Here is a 16825-nt window from a genome sequence, read left to right as displayed (position 1 = left end):
GTTTTCCTTGATCCTATCCGCCAATGACTTCTCGTGTCCTCTCCTCGCTCTTCTAAGCTCTCCCTTTAGATCCTTCCTGGCTAGCTTGTAACTCTCAAGCGCCCTAACTGAGCCTTCACGTCTCATCCTAACATAAGCCTTCTTCCTCTTGACAAGCGCTTCAACAACGTTAGTAAACCATGGCTCTCTCGCTTGACAACTTCCTCCCTGCCTGACAGGTACATACTTATCAAGGACACACAGTAGCCGCTCCTTGAATAAGCTCCACATTTCGATTGTGCCCATCCCCTGCAGTTTCCTTCCCCATCCTACGCATCCTAAATCTTGCCTAATCGCATCATAATTTCCTTTCCCCCAGCTATAATTCTTGCCCTGCGGTATATACCTGTCCCTGCCCATCGCTAAGGTAAACCTAACCGAATTGTGATCACTATCACCAAAGTGCTCACCTACATCTAAATCTAACACCTGGCCGGGTTCATTACCCAGTACCAAATCCAATGTGGCATCGCCCCTGGTTGGCCTGTCTACATACTGTCAGAAAACCCTCCTGCACACACTGGACAAAAACTGACCCATCTAAAGTACTCGAAGTATAGTATTTCCAGTCAATATTTGGAAAGTTAAAGTCCGCCATAAGCACTACCCTGTTACTCTCACTCCTGTCAAGAATCATCTTCGCTATCCTTTCCTCTACATCTCTGGAACTATTCGGAGGTCTATAGAAAACTCCCAACAGGGTGACCTAACCTCGGCCCACACTACCTCAGTAGACGAGTCCTCAAACGTCCTTTCTGCCGCCGTAATACTCTCCTTGATTAATAATGCCACACCCCCCCCCTCTTTTACCATCTTCTCTGTTCTTACTGAAACATCTAAATCCCGGAACCTGCAACATCCATTCCTGCCCCTGCTCCACCCATGTCTCCGAAATGGCCACAACATCGAGATCCCAGGTACCAACCCATGCTGCAAGCTCACCCACCTTATTCCGGATGCTCCTGGCATTGAAGTAGACACACTTTAAACCAAGTTCTTGCTTGCCAGTGCCCTCTTGCGTCCCTGTAACCTTATCCCTGACCTCACTACTCTCAACATCCTGTACACTGAAACTACAATTTAGGTTCCCATTCCCCTGCTGAATTAATTTAAACCCCCCCGAAGAGCACTAGCAAATCTTCCCCCCCAGGATATTGGTGCCCCTCTGGTTCAGGTGAAGACCATCCTGTTTGTAGAGGTCCCACCTACCCCAGAAAGAGCCCCTATTATCCAGGAAACCAAAACCCTCCCTCCTACACCATCCCTGCAGCCACGTGTTCAACTCCTCTCTCTCCCTATTCCTCGCTTCGCTATCACGTGGCACGGGCAACAACCCAGAGATAACAACTCTGTTTGTTCTCGCATATACCTCGATCAGGTCCCCGCTCAGCCTTCTCTGCTTTAACGAAAACAACCCTAGCCTATCCAGTCTCTTCTTAGCTGAAATGCTCCAGCCCAGGCAACATCCTGGTGAATCTCACTCTCTCCAGTGCAATCACATCCTTCCTATAGTGTGGCGACCAGAACTTGTACAGAGTACTCCAGCTGTGGCCTAACTAGCATTGTATACAACTCCATCATAATCTCCCTGCTCTTATATTCTATCCTTGGGCTAATAAAGGCAAGTGCCCCATATGCCTTCCTAACCACCTTATCTACCTGTGCTGCTGCCTTCAGTGATCTATGGACAAGTACAGCAAGGTCCCTCTGACCCTCTGTACTTCCTATGACCCTACCATCCATTGTATATTCCCTTGCCTTGTTAGTCCTCCCAAAATGCATCACCTCACACTTCTCAGGATTAAATTCCATTTGCCACTGCTCTGCTCATCCTACCAGCCCATCTGTATCGTCCTAAGGCTTTCCTCCTCACTATCTACGACATCACCAATTTCCATGTCATCTGCGAACGTACTGATCATACCTCCTATATTCACATCGAAATCATTAATGTACACTGCAGAATGGTTCCTCAATCACTGGTATGGGAACTACTGGTGCTGGTTTTATAGTAGGTTGTGGTTTTTCCACCATTTGACAGATATGGCATGTCCTACAAAATTGTCTCATATCATTTATAAGACCTGGCCATGTTTAACGTTGGCTTATGCGTGATTTGGTCATCCGAATTCCCCGATGTCCTACAAAAGGAATGTTGTGTGCTGACCTTAATAATCCTTGGCGATATTTAGTTGGTACCACAATCTGTTCAACAACTGTCTAGCCTTCGTTTGCAGGTCTGTGAAGTGGTCTCCATTTCCTCCTCAAAACCCCATTTGCCATATAATAGCCTTCCGGAACTCCTTTCACCTCAGTTTCTGTCAGAGCCGTCTGTGCCATTCGGTATATCTCTGGATCAGCTTGCTGTGCTGCAATGATTGACGATCTGTTAAACATCTCATTTGGAATATCTAAATTCCCAAATAAGGTTTCAGATACTTGGCTATCTATTTGTGGTGCCCCTTTTACTTCCGATAATGGATCCTGTTTCGCCATTGCTCAGGTGACTACACACGCAGGAAATATTCCCGGAACTTGTTCCTGTAATTGCTCCGTTTCCTTAATTTCAGTTGGTTCTTCTGTAATTATAGGAGAAACTGATACTTTTGATCCAGCCAAATCATTTCCTCGGAGTAGATCAATTCTCTCCACTGTCAAACTGTGGACAACTCCTCCAATTACTATCCCAGATATTAAGTCACTCTCTAGGCGTGCTTTATATAAAGGTATGGGTGTATACTCCACGCCAATTCCATTCATTAAAACTTTAGCATTCAAGACGCTCTCTGGTGAAAACCTTATATCTTTCCCCAGCAAGAGTGTTTGGGATGCTCCTGTATCCCTGAGTTTAATGATGGGTTTTCCTGCCTCACTTACAGGATATGGAGTGACTTTCCCCTTTGACAAAAATTCATTATAACTTGCGGGTATTTTATTCTTAACCTCTGCACTCACTTTAGTTTTAGTATCTGGTTTTACAACTGTCGTTAAAGCTATAGCCAGGTTTGCTATACTCTCAGTCAGAGTTTTTTCCTCTGCACTAACTTTGCGTACTCCAACAAATCCTATGGGTTTACCTCTCAATTTCCCAGCACTCTGAATAACGATGAATTGTTTTGTGGCAATGATAACACTTTGGCTTGCAAACCTCACTTCTATCCTCAGCATCTTCCTTTCTGACCTCAGGAGGTGATCCTGGGGCATTCCCAGCTGTTCCTCCTTGTCCCTGGCTACTTGCCTATCTTTTACTCTCCCACTTTCTATCCTTCTTGGGTTTATGGGGGTAACGGACAAAAGAGGTTGGGTTATTCACAAGTTCAAAATCATCAGCAATCTCCGCTGCTTGCCTAGCTTTCAAAACTTTCTACATGAGTTCTCACTACTGAAGGAGTGGAGTTTTTAAACCCTTCGAAGAGAATCAATTCTTGAAGCTTCTCATATGTGGTTTCCATCTTTAATGCCTGTATCCAACGGCCAAAATTAATTTGCTTCACCCTCTCAAATTCTACATCTGTCTGCCTAGCCAAACTCCGTAAGTTCCGAAACTTCTGACTGTAAGCTTCAGGGACTAATTCAGGGACAGAAAGAACAGCCTTTTTTGCCATCGCATAATCTGCAGAAGCCTCTTCAGGAAGCATGGCATAAACTTCATGAGCTCTGCCTGCCAACCTGCTTTGCATAAGCAGTGTCCAACTTTCCTTCGGCCATTTCATCTGTTTGGCTATTTTATCAAAAGATGTGAAAAATGCCTCTACATCCCTTTCCTCGAACTTAGGAAGAGCTTGAATAAATTTAAACAACTTTTCGCTGGGTCCTGAGCTAAATTCAGATTCTTCCTGACTGAATTTTTCCTGGATTCAAGACTACCCTTTGTCTTACTTCCATTTCTTTTTGCCTAAATTCCCTCTCTTCTCTTTCACTTTCTCTCTGAAGTTCAAGTTTTCTTATTGCTATTGCTTTTTCTGTTTCCTGTTGAAGCTCCAGTTTTTTTCATTTCTAACTGAATCCTAGCCAATTACACTGCATTACTCTCTGACTTACGACCTTCTTGTCTCTCGCATTCCCTTTCTTCTTCTAATTCTATTCAGCTATTATTTCAATTATCTCTGTTTTTTTGGCACCTAATTTCAATTCTAACCCCAATTTTGCTGCCAATTCTTTTAATTTATTCTTTGTTAAAGTTATCAAGTCACTGAGGGAAACTGCTTTCCCAAAAACTCTGCTGTAACCGCTAATGCTATTACTATGGTATAAACTGTACCTTATACAAGAGACCTGGTTCCTTTTATTTCGTAATTGGTGTTAGATTTAGATCCCAACTGTTGAGTTTCCAATTGATCTGATCCCAGACGCGAGAGCAATTAATATGATTCCAAACGCGAGCCCTCCAAATTAGTCCGATTCTGAGCCCAAATGTGAGCTGCCTAATTAAAGTATGATTCAAACGTGGACGAGCCCCCAATTAATATACATATTACGACAGCTCAGGACAAAACCCCCAATCAAAATATATGATTCTGATTGCAGTGGGAGCAACGCACTGTCAACTCAGTCCCGTCGCTCCACAGGTTGCATTATATATCTTTAAGCTTTCCAAATCGAAGAAAGCAACAGCTGAATTGAAATAATCTAGTAACCCCTGAATGAAGCGAACCAAACCAGGTATCTTTAGATATCAATAACTTAACTGTTTATTAAAAAAACTAAAATCATAAACACTACTAAGATAAAACAATATCTAAAGGCCTTATAACTTCTTCTTTAGAAATCTAACTCCCGCATTCGCATGCATATACTCAAACTAACAGTAGTTTGGTTTTTTAATTAGCTGCTTGAATATAGAAGAAAACCTTAAAGTCTTTGCAGATTACGCTTCTGACGAATGGTCTTCTGGTACAACACAGTCAAAGTTCACTTGCAGTCTTCCAAGGTTCGATGAATCCGAAGATCCTTCCAGAGCGGCGCAGTGGTCAGCACCGCAGCCTCTCAGCTCCAGTGACCCGGGTTCAATTCTGGGTACTGCCTGTGTGGAGTTTGCAAGTTCTCCCTGTGTCTGCGTGGGTTTCCTTCGGGTTCTCCGGTTTCCTCCCACATGCCAAAGACTTGCAGGTTGATAGGTAAATTGGCCATTAGCAATTACCCCTAGTATAGGTAGGTGGTAGGGAAATATAGGGACAGGTGTGGATGTGGTAGGAATATGGAATTAGAGTAGGATTAGTATAAATGGGTGGTTGATGGTCGGCACAGACTTGGTGGGCCGAAGGGCCTGTTTCAGTGCTGTATCTCTAAACTAAACATAAACAGAGATAGAAATTCAGCAGTTCAGTTCAGCAGTTCTAGTATTAAAGTCTTCATTATTAGCGATGAACACAGTAAATCAATAGTTTGTTATTTCTTTAAGAAATAAATCTGGCTTGAAGCTTTTATAATTTTAAGAGAAAAACTACCCAGGGTCTAAATTGACTTGGAAAGAGAGCTCCTATTTCCTTCACATGCTGGATCCGTCTGTTAACTGTGTGTCTCTGCTAGCCAGTTTCAAAGTCTAAATTGATACATTGAATGTCTGTTCTCTGTCTGTGTGGCTGTAGCTTAGCAACCAGAATGCACTTTGGCTTACAGTCTCTGGAGCTTGCTGCCTTAAAGTAGTACTGATCTTTTATAGCCTTAAAGGCGCACCGCACTATTTCCCGAGGAGAAAAAAACAGGATCGTGACACCTGGAACTTATGATCTTTGTAATGTGGTGAACAGGGGTGTTCCTCAGGGCTAACAATGACCCCAAACTGGGATTTCACAATAGAAAAACACCTCGCTGTACAAACTAAAACTATAAGTTGCTTATTGACAGAGAAGCAAAAGAACTATAGCAGAATAACAGCAATGTAATGTTAAATCCTGCACTGCTTTATCTCGGCTCTTCCTAACGGTGTGGCAATCAGAGAGCACAATCTGTGTTTCCTTTCACGGAGTTATGAGGTAGAAGCCTTAATCTGATTCAGTCCTTTCAGGTAACACCACACTATAGGAAGGGTGTGATAGCACTGGAGAAGGTGCAGAGGAGATTCACCAGGATGTTGCCTGGGCTGGAGCATTTCAGCAATAAAGAGAGACTGAAAAGGCTGGGGTTGTTTTCCTTGGAGCAGAGAAGGCCGAGAGGAGATATGATTGAGGTATACAAAATTATGAGGGGCATTAATAGGTTAGATAGGAAGAAACTTTTTCCCTTAGCATAGGGGTCAATAATGCTTTGTCTTTCACCACACCATTAGCATGCTCTCTTTAGTTCTGATGAAAGGTCACTGACCTGAAACGTTAACTCTGCTTCTCACAAACATGAAAAAACCAGTAGGCAGGCACCTGGTTTAAAAAAAAGAGATGGAACTAAATGAAATAAAATTAAAATAAAAAAGGGCCAGTCATGCTGTCAAACTATTGAACTCAATGTTCAGTCCACAAGGGTGTAGAGTGCCTAATTGGAAAATGAGGTGCTGTTCCTTGAACTTGTGATCATATTCACTGCAGCAGGCCCAGGACAGAGATGTGGGCATGAGAGCAGGGGGTGTGTTGAAATGGCAAGCGACCGGAAGCTTGGGGTCATGTTTTTGGACTGAGTGGAGGTATTTCGCAAAGCGGTCACCCAATCTGCGTTTGGTCGCCCCTATGTAGAGGAGACCACATTGTGAGCAGTGAATACAGTATACTAAATTGAGAGGTACAAGTAAATTGCTGTTTCACCTGAAAGGAGTTTGGGGCCTTGAATAGTGAGGAGGTAAAAGGGCAGGTATTACACCTCCTGCGATTGCGTGGAAAGGGAACGAGGTGTCGGTGATGGAAGAATGGACCAGGGTGTCGCAGAGGGAATGGTCATTTTGGAATGCTGACAGGGAAGGGAAGATGCATTCGTTGGTGACATCATGCTAAAGGTGTTGGAAATGGCGGAGGTAGATCCTTTGGATGTGTAGGCTGGTGGGGTGGAAAGTGAGGACAAGGGGAACCCTGTCGCGGCTCTGGGAGGGAGAGGAAGGGGTGAAGGCAGAAGTGCGGAAAATGGGTCGGACACGGTTGAGGGCCCTGTCAACCACAGTATGGGATATCCTCGGTTGAGGAAAAATGAAGACATATCAGAAGCGCTGTTGTGAAAGGTTGCACCATCAGAACAGATGTGTCAGAGCAATTGGGAGAATGGAATGGAGTCCTTACAGGAAGCAGGGTGTGAGTAAGTGTATTCGAGGTAGCTGTGAAAGTCGGTGAGCTTATAATGGATATTAGTGGACAGTCTATCCCCAGAGATGGAGACAGAGAAGTCGAGGAAGGGAAGGGAAGTGTTGGAGATGGACCATGTAAAGGTGAGAGAAGGGTGGAAATTGGAAGCAAAGTTGAAGAAATTTTCAAGTTCGGGACGGGAGCAGGAAACTGCACCGATACAGTCATCAATGTGCCAGAAAAAGAGTTGGGGGAGGGGGCCTGAGTAGGGCTGGAACAAGGAATGTTCGACATCACAAAAAGACAGGCATAACTGGGACCCATACGGGAACCCATAGCAACACGTTTTATTTGAAGGAAGTGAGTGGAGTTGAAGGAGAAGTTGTTCAATGTGAGAACAGGTTCAGCCAAGCAGAGGAGGGTGGTAGTGGATGGGGACTGGTTAGGCTTCTGTTCAAGGAAGAGGCGAAGAGCCCTCAGACCATCCTGGTGGCGGATGGAGGTGTAGAGAGATTGGACATCCATGATGAAGAGGAGGAGGTTAGGGCCAGGAAACTGGAAATTATCAAAATTATCAGAAGAGTCACGGATGTAGGTGGGTAGAGACTGGACCAGGGAGAAAAGGTAGAGTCAAGATAGGAAGAAATGGAGTGGGGCAGAAACAGGCTGAAACGATGGGTCTCCCAGGACAATCCTGTTTGTGGGTTTTAGGAAGGAGGCAGAAGTGGGCTGTATGGGGTTGTGGGACTGAGGTTGGAAGCTGTAGAGGGATGATCTCTGGAGGAGATGAGGTCAGTGACAGTCCTGTGGACAGTAGCTTGATGTTTGGGGGTTGGGTGGTGGGAATGATTTAGTATGTTCTGTATTCCTAATGCAAACAGAGTTCTAAAGTCTACAATAAGTAGTCTCTGGAAATGATAATGTAAAAACAAGACAAGCAAGTGTTAAGAAAATAACTCAATTCATTATCTCTTCTGATGCACTTTTTAATCTTTACATTGTTTAGCGAATAAGGGGAAAGGATGTTATGCATGGGCTGCAATACTTTGGACAATCAATAGCTGGCGCATCAGACGTGGATGCAGATGGGCTCTTTGATATAACAGTTGGTGCACGGGACAATGTTGTTGTCCTCGGGTATGTAGCTGTATTTAATACATCTCTTTTTAACACTGTTTGGTTATCTTACTGATGTATTTTGTTTTGTGTTGTTAAAGATGCTCAGAACTTGGCACTGTTGAGAGGGAAATCAGATTGATAGATTTCGGAAAATGCGTGCTGATAGTAACAAAGTAATATCCTAGTAATAAACATTAGGAACAGGAGGAAGCCATTCACTGAATTATGCCTGCTCCACCATTCAATTGGATCATGGCTGGTCTGTAGTTCAAATCCACATTCTGACTTTGCTCGTACCCAACAAAAATCAGACAGAAAATTCAGTAAAAAGTCATCTTTCTCAGTCTTCAAAATTCAAATTGACCCGCAGCATCCACAACCTTTTGGGAGAGAGAATTACAGATTACCTCTAACCTTTGCCTGTTAAAGTAAAGCTTTGGCAAGTTATGGTAAACCTTTATAAAATCAATTGGAGTATTGTCCAACTCTGGGCATCACCCTTTAGGAAGGATGCCAAGGCCTTAGAGAGGGTGTAGAGGAGGTTTACTAAAATGGTATCCGAGACAAGGGATTTGATTATGTAGAGAGACTAGAGAAGCTAGGATTGTTCTCCTTAAAGCAAAGATTAAAGGGAGATTTAATAGAGGCGTTCAAAATTATATGTGGTTTTGTTACAATAGGTCGGGTGAAACTGTTGCCATTGGCAGAGGATCAGTTACCATAGGTCACAGATATAAGATAATTGGCCAAAGAACCAGGGCAGATGAGAAGAATTTATTTTTTACTCAGCAGGTTGTTGTGATCTGAAATGCATGTTAATTAACATATTGTTTGTCTTTGCTCCATGACCTTTTGGTCAGCTATGTGGCCTTGTCCAATCTACACCTTCTCCTTTGTTATCTCTTGCCCCACCCCCGCCTCACTTGCTTATAACCTTTGACATTTCTAATATTTGTCAGTTCCGAAGAAGGGTCACTGACCCGAAACGTTAACTCTGCTTCTCTTTCCACAGATGCTGCCAGACCTGCTCAGTATTTCCAGCATTTCTTGTTTTTATTTCAGATTTCCAGCATCCGCAGTATTTTGCTTTTATATTAGTTCGAGAAGAGTCAAGGTATGTTCCCTTGAAGGGGAACAGTTGGGTAAACAAATCCAGAGCTCCCTGGATTACAACAACGGTAGAGATTAAGATAAAGAAGAAAAAGTGTGCTTATGACATATGCCAGGTAGATAATACTATTGAGAACCAGGCTGAATATAGAAGGTCCAGAGGGGAAGTGAAAAAGCAAATAAGAGAAGCAAAGAGAGAGCATGAAAAGAGACTGGCAGCTAACATTAAAGGGAATCCCAAAGTTTTCTATAGACATATAAATATTAAAAGTGTGGTCAAAGGAGGAGTTGGGCCAATTAGGGACTATAAGGGGCATTTACGCATGGAGGCAGAGGGCATTGCTGAGATAGTAAATGAATACTTTGCCTGGGTTGCATCCTCTTCCTTGGTAAAGACAGATGCAACGGTGAAAGAGGAAGTAATTCGGACACTAGAAGGGTTTAAAATTGATAAGGAGGACGTATTGGATAGGCTGTCTGTACTTAAGTGGATAAAGCACCAGGACCGAATGATCCAAGTATACTGAGGGAAGTGATGGTGGAAATCGCGGAGGCAATAGCCATAATTTTTCATTCTTCCTTAGACTCGGGGGTGGTGTCAGAGGACTGGAGAATTGCAAACGTTACACCCCTTTTCAAAAAAGGGTGTAAAGATAAGCCCAGCAACTATAGGCTAGTCAATTTAACTTTGGTGGTGGGGAAACTTACAGTCAGTCATTTACAGCACAAAACTTCCAGAAACAATAATTCGGGACAAAATTGTCACATGAACAAATGCGAGTTTGATTAAAGAAAGCCAGCATGGATTTCTCAAGGGAAAATCAAGTTTAACTAATTTGCTGGAGTTTTTCAAGGAGGTAACAGAGGGTTGATGAGGGCAATGCAGTTGATGTAGTGTACATGGACTTTCAAAAGTTATTTGATACAGTGTCACACAACAGACTTGTGAGCAAAGTTATAGCTCATGGAATAAAAGGGATGGTAGCAACAATGCTACGGAAGTGGCTGAGTGACAGGAAACAAAGAGTAGTGATTAATGGATGTTTTTCAGTCTGGAGGAATGTTTGTAGTGGAGGTTCCCAGGGATCGGTGTTGGGACCCTTGCTTTTCCTGATATATATTAATGACTTAGACCTTGGTGTACAGGGCACAATTTCAAAATTTGTGGATTGTACGAAACTTGGAAGCATGGTGAACTGTGAGGATAGTGTAGAACTGCAAAAGGACATTGGCAAGTTGGTGGAATGAGCAAATAGGTGGCAGAGATGTGAAGTGGTTCATTTTATTTATTTAGAGATACAGCACTGAAACAGACCCTTCGGCCCACCAAGTCTGTGCCGACCAACAACCACCCATTTATACTAACCCTGCAGTAATCCCATATTCCCGACCACCTACCTACACCCGGGGCAATTTACAATGGCCAATTTACCTATCAACCTGCAAGTCTTTGGCTGTGGGAGGAAAGCAGAGCACCCGATGAAAACCCACGCGGTCACGGGGAGAACTTGCAAACTCCGCACAGGCAGTACCCAGAATCGAACCCGGGTCCCTGGAGCTGTGAGGCTGCGGTGCTAACCACTGTGCCACATGGAGAGACAATATAAAATAAGGGGTACAAACTAAAGGGAGTGCAGGAACAGAGGGACCAAGGTGTATATGTGCATAAGTCATTGAAGGTGGCAGGACAGGCTTTATTAATAGGGGCATAGAGTACAAGAGCAAGGAGGTGATGTTGAACATATAAGACACTAGTTCGGCCTCAGCTGGAGTATTGCGTCCAATTCTGGGCGCCACACTTTAGGAAAGATATGAGAGCATTGGAGAGAGTACAGAAAAGATTCATGGGAATGGTTCCAGGATTGAGGAATTTCTGTTATGAAGACAGATTGGAGAAGTTAGGACCGTTTTCCTTGGAGAAGAGATGGCTGAGAGGAGATTTGATAGAGGTATTCAAAATCATGAGGGGGCTGGACAGCGTAGATAGAGAGAAACTATTCCCATTCATGAAAGGACCAAGAACGAGAGGGCACAGATTTAAGAGAAGCAAAAGCGACATGAGGAAAAACTTTTTCATGCAGCGAGTGGTTACTGTCTAGAATGCGCTGCCTGAGAGTGTGGTGGAGGCTGTTTCAATTGAAGCATTCGGAAGGGAATTAGACTGTTATCTGAAAAGGAAGAATGTGCAGGGTTACGGGGAGAAGGCGGAATGGAACTAAGCGAATTGCTGTTTCGGAGAGCCGGTGCAGACACGATGGGCTGAATGGCCTCTTTCTGCACTGTAAAGCATCTGTGATTCTGTACATTCCCTTGCCTTCTTAGCCTTCCCAAAGTACATTACCTCACACTTCTCCGAATTGAGCTGCCTTTGCCACTGTTCCGCCCAGCTGACTAGTCCATTGATATCTTCCTGCAGTCTACAGCTTTTTTCTTCATTATCAACCACATGCCCAATTTTTGTACCATTTGCAACTTCTTAATCATACCCCTTACATTCAAGGCCAAATCATTGATATATACCACAAAAAAGCAAGGAACCTACGATTGAGCCCTGTGGAACCCCACTGGAAACAGCCTTCCAGTCACAAAAACACCCATCAACCATGACCAGTTCTGGGCACCACACCTTAGGAAAGATATGTTGGCCTTGGAAGGAGTGCAATGTAGGTTTACAAGAATGATACCTAGACTACAGGGGTTAAGTTACGAGGAGAGATTACACAAATTAGGCCTGTTCTCGCTATAATTTAGAAGGTAAAGGGGTGATCTGATTGATGTCTTCTAGATATTAACAGGAAAAGACAGGATAGATAAAGATAAACTATTTCCACTGGTTGGAGAGTCTAAAACTAGGGGACATAGTCTAAAAATTAGGATCGGACCGTTCAGAAGAGATGTTAGGAAGCAGTTCATGCAAAGGGCGGTAGAGGTTTGGAACTCTCTCCCACAAACAGCAGTTGAAGCGAGAACACTTGTTAACTTTAAATCTGAGATAGTTAGATTTTTTAAGCAGAGATATTAAGGGATAAGGGCCAAAGGCTAAGTTAGGCTGTGGATCAGCCATGATCTCATTGAATGGCGGGACAGGCTCAAGGGGCTGAATGGCCTACTCCTGTTCCTATCTTCCTATGTTCCTATGACCCTTTGCTTCCTGCCTCTGAGCCAATTTTGGATCCAACTTGTCACTTTGCCTTCGATCCCACAAGCTTTTACTTTCTTGACTAGTCTGCCATGTGGTACCTTATCAATAGGCTTGCGAAAGTTATAGAATCATAGAATGGTTACAGCACAGAAGGAGGCCATTTAGCCTGCCAGCTCTCTGCAACAGCAACTCATCTAGTCCCACTCCCCTGCCTTTAACCTGTAGCCCTGCAAACATTTTCTCTTCAGATAATTGTCTCTTTTGAGAGCCACAACTGAATCTGCCTCCACCACACTGTCAGGCAGTGCATTTCAAATCCTAACCACACGTTGTGTAAAAAAGTTTTTCCTCATGTCGCCATTGCTAATCGCCTTAAATTGGTGCCTTCTGGTTCTCAATCCTTCTGCCAAAGGGAACAGTTTCCTTCTATTTACTCTGTCCAAAACGCCCTTGATTTTGAACACCCCTATCAAATCTTTTGATCTATTCTCCATGGAAGATAGCCTCCGCTTCTCCAATCTATCCACATAACTCCCTCCACCACTGATGCAGTATGTACCATATACAAGATGCACTGCAGCAACTCACCACGGTCTCCTTCAACACCATCTTCCAAACCCACGATCTCTTCCACTTAGAAGGATAAGGGCAGCAGACACAGGGGAACACCACCACTGCAAGTTCCCCTCCAAGCTACACACCATCCTGACTTGGAAATATATCGTCATTCCCTCACTGTCACTGGATCAAAATCTTGCAAGTCCCTCCCTGGCAGCATTTTGGGTGTACCTACACTAGATGGACTGCAGCGGTTCAAAAAGGCAGCTCACCACCACCTTCTCAAGGGAAATCAAGAAGGGGCAATAAATGCTGGCTTTGCCAGCGACACCCACATCCCATTAAACAAATTTTTAAAAAAAATTAAGTTCCTCATCCCTGGAACCATTCTTTGGAGTAGTTCTGTATGATATGGGAACAGACTGAGAAGGACTATGAGGAATGCAAAGACAGGATTACATGAATGTGTGTAAATGCACAAAGTGTGGTGAATAAGGTTGGTGAGCTACAAGCACAAATAGCAGTATGGAGATATGATGTCGTGGCAATAATGGAAATGTGGCTTAAAAATGGCAAGGACTGGGCACTTAATATACAGGATAGAAAGTGTTCAGAAAAGATAGAGAAGGAAAAAAGGGAGGTGGGGTGCCAGTACTGATTATGCGAAGACATAGTAGTGTTGCAAAGGGAGGATCACCTTGAGGGGACAAGGACAGAACTCATTTGGTTGGAGTTGAGGAGCAAAAAGGGTGTGCTCATGCAACTGGGGGTATTCCCAAATAGTGTGAGAGAGATGGAGGAGCACATCTGTAGGAATATCAGAGGTGCGCAAGAACCAAAGAATGGTGATATTAGGCGACTTCAATTACCCGAATATTGATTGGGGTAATTTTAGAGTAAAAGGGTAGGGAGGGGGAGGAATTTCTGAAATGTTTCAGGACAACATCCTTGATCAGTATGTTCTCAGCCTAACTAAAAAGGAAGCATTGCTGGATCTGGTGCTGAGAAATGAGGTGGACCAAGTGTCTGGGGTGCACGTGGGTAAGAGTGATCATAACATTTAGACAAGTAATGCAGAAAAGCAAGGAATGAAATAAGAACGTCTAGATTGGAAGATGGCTAATTTCAACGTGATGAGAAGTGATCTAGCCAGGGTAAAATGGAGCCAAAGACTGACTAGAGGAGCTGTATCAGAACAATGGGTCATCTTTAAGTAAGAGATGCTTCAGGTACAAGCTAGGTACATTCCAACAAGGGCAAAAGATAAGGGAACCAAAAACAGGGCTTCTTGGATGATAGAGATTATGATGAAACAAAAAAAAGGGTGTATGATGCATTTTTCAAGTGGAAACCAGGCCATATACAATAAGATGAGAGGGGAGGTGGAGGAAAATACGACTGGCAAAGAAAGAACATGAGAATAGAATGGCAGTCAACATAAAAAGGAACCCAAAAATATTCTACTGGCATGTCAATAGTAAGCGGGTAGAAAAGGAAGTGAAATTTGACAGAATATCAGTAGAAGCGGAGAGGGTAGAGGCAATGGATCGGGTAAAAATTGAGGGGGAAGGTCCAAAAAAGGCTGACTATACTTAGGGTAGATAAGTCACCTAGTCTGGATGGCTTGCATCCCAGGTTGCTAAAGGAAGTGGGGGTGGAGATTGCCATAATCTTCCCTGGATATGGGGGAGGTGCCAGAGGATTGGAGAGTGGCAAATGTGACACCCTTATTCAAGAAAGGGAGTAAGGACAGGCCTAGCAACTACAGGCCAGTTAATTTAACATCAGTGGTGGGTAAGGTTATAGAAACAATAATCAGGGAAAGCATCAACAGACACTCAGAGGTTCGAGTTAATTAAGGATAGCCAGCATGATCTTGTAAAAGGGAGATCATGCTTGACTAATCTAATTGGATTTTTTGATGAAGTAACAGAGAAGGTTGATGAAGGGAATGCAGTAGATGTTGTTTATAGGGATTTTAAGAAAGCGTTTGATAAGGTACCACATAAAAGGCTGGTGAACAAAATTGCGGCTCATGGAATAGGCGGGTCAGTGTCCAATTGGATAAAAAAATTGCCTTAAGGACAGGAAACAGCGAGTCGTAGTAAATGGTTGTTTTTTAGACTGGAGGATGGTAGACAGTGGTGTTCCCCCAGGGTCAGTGCTGGAACCACTGCTTTTTTTTTTGCTATATGTAAATGACTTGGATCTTGGAATACAGAGTAGACTCTCAAAATTTGCTGATGACACCAAACTTGGAGGTGAGGCAAACAGTGAGGATGATATGAACTGCCTGTAACAGAACATCAATAGGCTAGCAGAATGGGTAGAGAGGTGGCAAATTGAATTTAATACTGACAGTGTGAGGTGATGCATTTTGGCAGAAGGAATAGGGAGAGGCAATATATACTTAATGGCACAGTTCTAAAGAGTGTGCAGGAACAGAGAGGCCTGGGCGTTCATGTGCATTGATCTTTGAAGGTGGCAGGACATATTGAGAGTGGTTAGTAAAGCATATGGAGGCATTGAGTACAAAAGCATAAATAGAGGCATTGAGCACAAAAGCAGGGAAGTTACACAGAATCTTTATAAAGCTGTGGTTAGGTCCCAACTGTAGTATTGTGTCCCAATTTAATCATTACACTTTAGGAGGGATGTGAGGTTCCTTGAGAAGGTGCAGAGGACATTTACCAGAATGATTCCAGGGATGAGAGATTTTAGTTACAAGGTTAGGTTGGAAAAGCTGGGGTTGTTGTCCTTGGAGCAAAGGAGATTGAGGGGAGATTTTATAGAGGTGTACAAGATTAAGTTAGTCAGGGAAAAATTATTCCCATTAATTAATGGTACAAGGACTCGGGGACACAGATTGAACGTGTTGGGCAAGAGATGCAGGGGACATATGAGGAAGAACTGCAATGACCTGGAACTTGCTGCCCACAGGTGTGGTGGAAGCAGAGACAATCAGTGATTTCAAAAGGAAATTGGATGGCACTTGAAGGAAATAAAATTGCAGGGTTAAGGTGATCGGGCAGGGGAGTGGGACTGACTGGATAGCTCCGTGGAGAGCCGGCATGGACCCAGTGGGCCAAATGGCCTCCTTAAATGACTCCATAAATCTTTTCTGCACCCTCTCTAATGCCTCACTAAAGTGTGAAGCTCAGAACTGGACATAGTACTCCAGTTGAGGCCAAACCAGTGTTTTATACTGATTTATCATATCTTCCTTGCTTTTGTACTCTGTGCCCCTACTTCTAAAGCCCAGGATCCCATATGCCTTATTAACTGCTTTCTCAGCCTGCCCTGCCACCTTTAGTGATTTGTGCACATAAATCCCCAGACCCCTCTGCTTCTAAACACCCTTTAGAATTGTACGTTTTATTTTCTATTGCCTCTCCTCGTTCATCCTAATAAAAATGAACCACTTCACATTTCTCTGCATTAAATTTCATCTGCCACTTGTCCGTCCGTTCCACCAGCCTGTCTAAGACCCTTTGAGGTTTATCACTATCCTCCTCATAGTTTACAATATTTCCAAGATTTATCTTATTAACAAATTTTGAAATGTTGTCGTTTACGCTCAATTCTTGGTCATTAATATATGTCAGGAAAAGCAGGGGACCTAACACTGACCCCTGGGGAACCCAAATGTATACCT

The 16825-nt window shown here is 43.5% G+C and overlaps 1 protein-coding gene across 4 annotated transcripts in view; it reads left to right on the top strand.

The window, feature by feature from the left end:
- The window catches only part of LOC137346877 (integrin alpha-E-like), a 397091-nt gene that overhangs the window by 224060 nt on the left and 156206 nt on the right, over positions 1 to 16825 (top strand). For all 4 annotated transcript variants that reach the window (XM_068010834.1, XM_068010835.1, XM_068010833.1 and 1 more), the window contains one exon: positions 8248 to 8378. In XM_068010834.1, coding sequence (XP_067866935.1) covers positions 8248 to 8378 — 131 coding nt within the window. The remainder of the gene's footprint in view (positions 1 to 8247; positions 8379 to 16825) is intronic.

The sequence above is a fragment of the Heterodontus francisci genome, chromosome 30 (genome assembly GCF_036365525.1).
Source record: "Heterodontus francisci isolate sHetFra1 chromosome 30, sHetFra1.hap1, whole genome shotgun sequence".
Classification (NCBI taxonomy): Eukaryota; Metazoa; Chordata; class Chondrichthyes; order Heterodontiformes; family Heterodontidae; genus Heterodontus; species Heterodontus francisci.
Note: the sequence above shows the minus strand (reverse complement) of the source record. Positions and strands in the feature narration are given on the sequence as shown.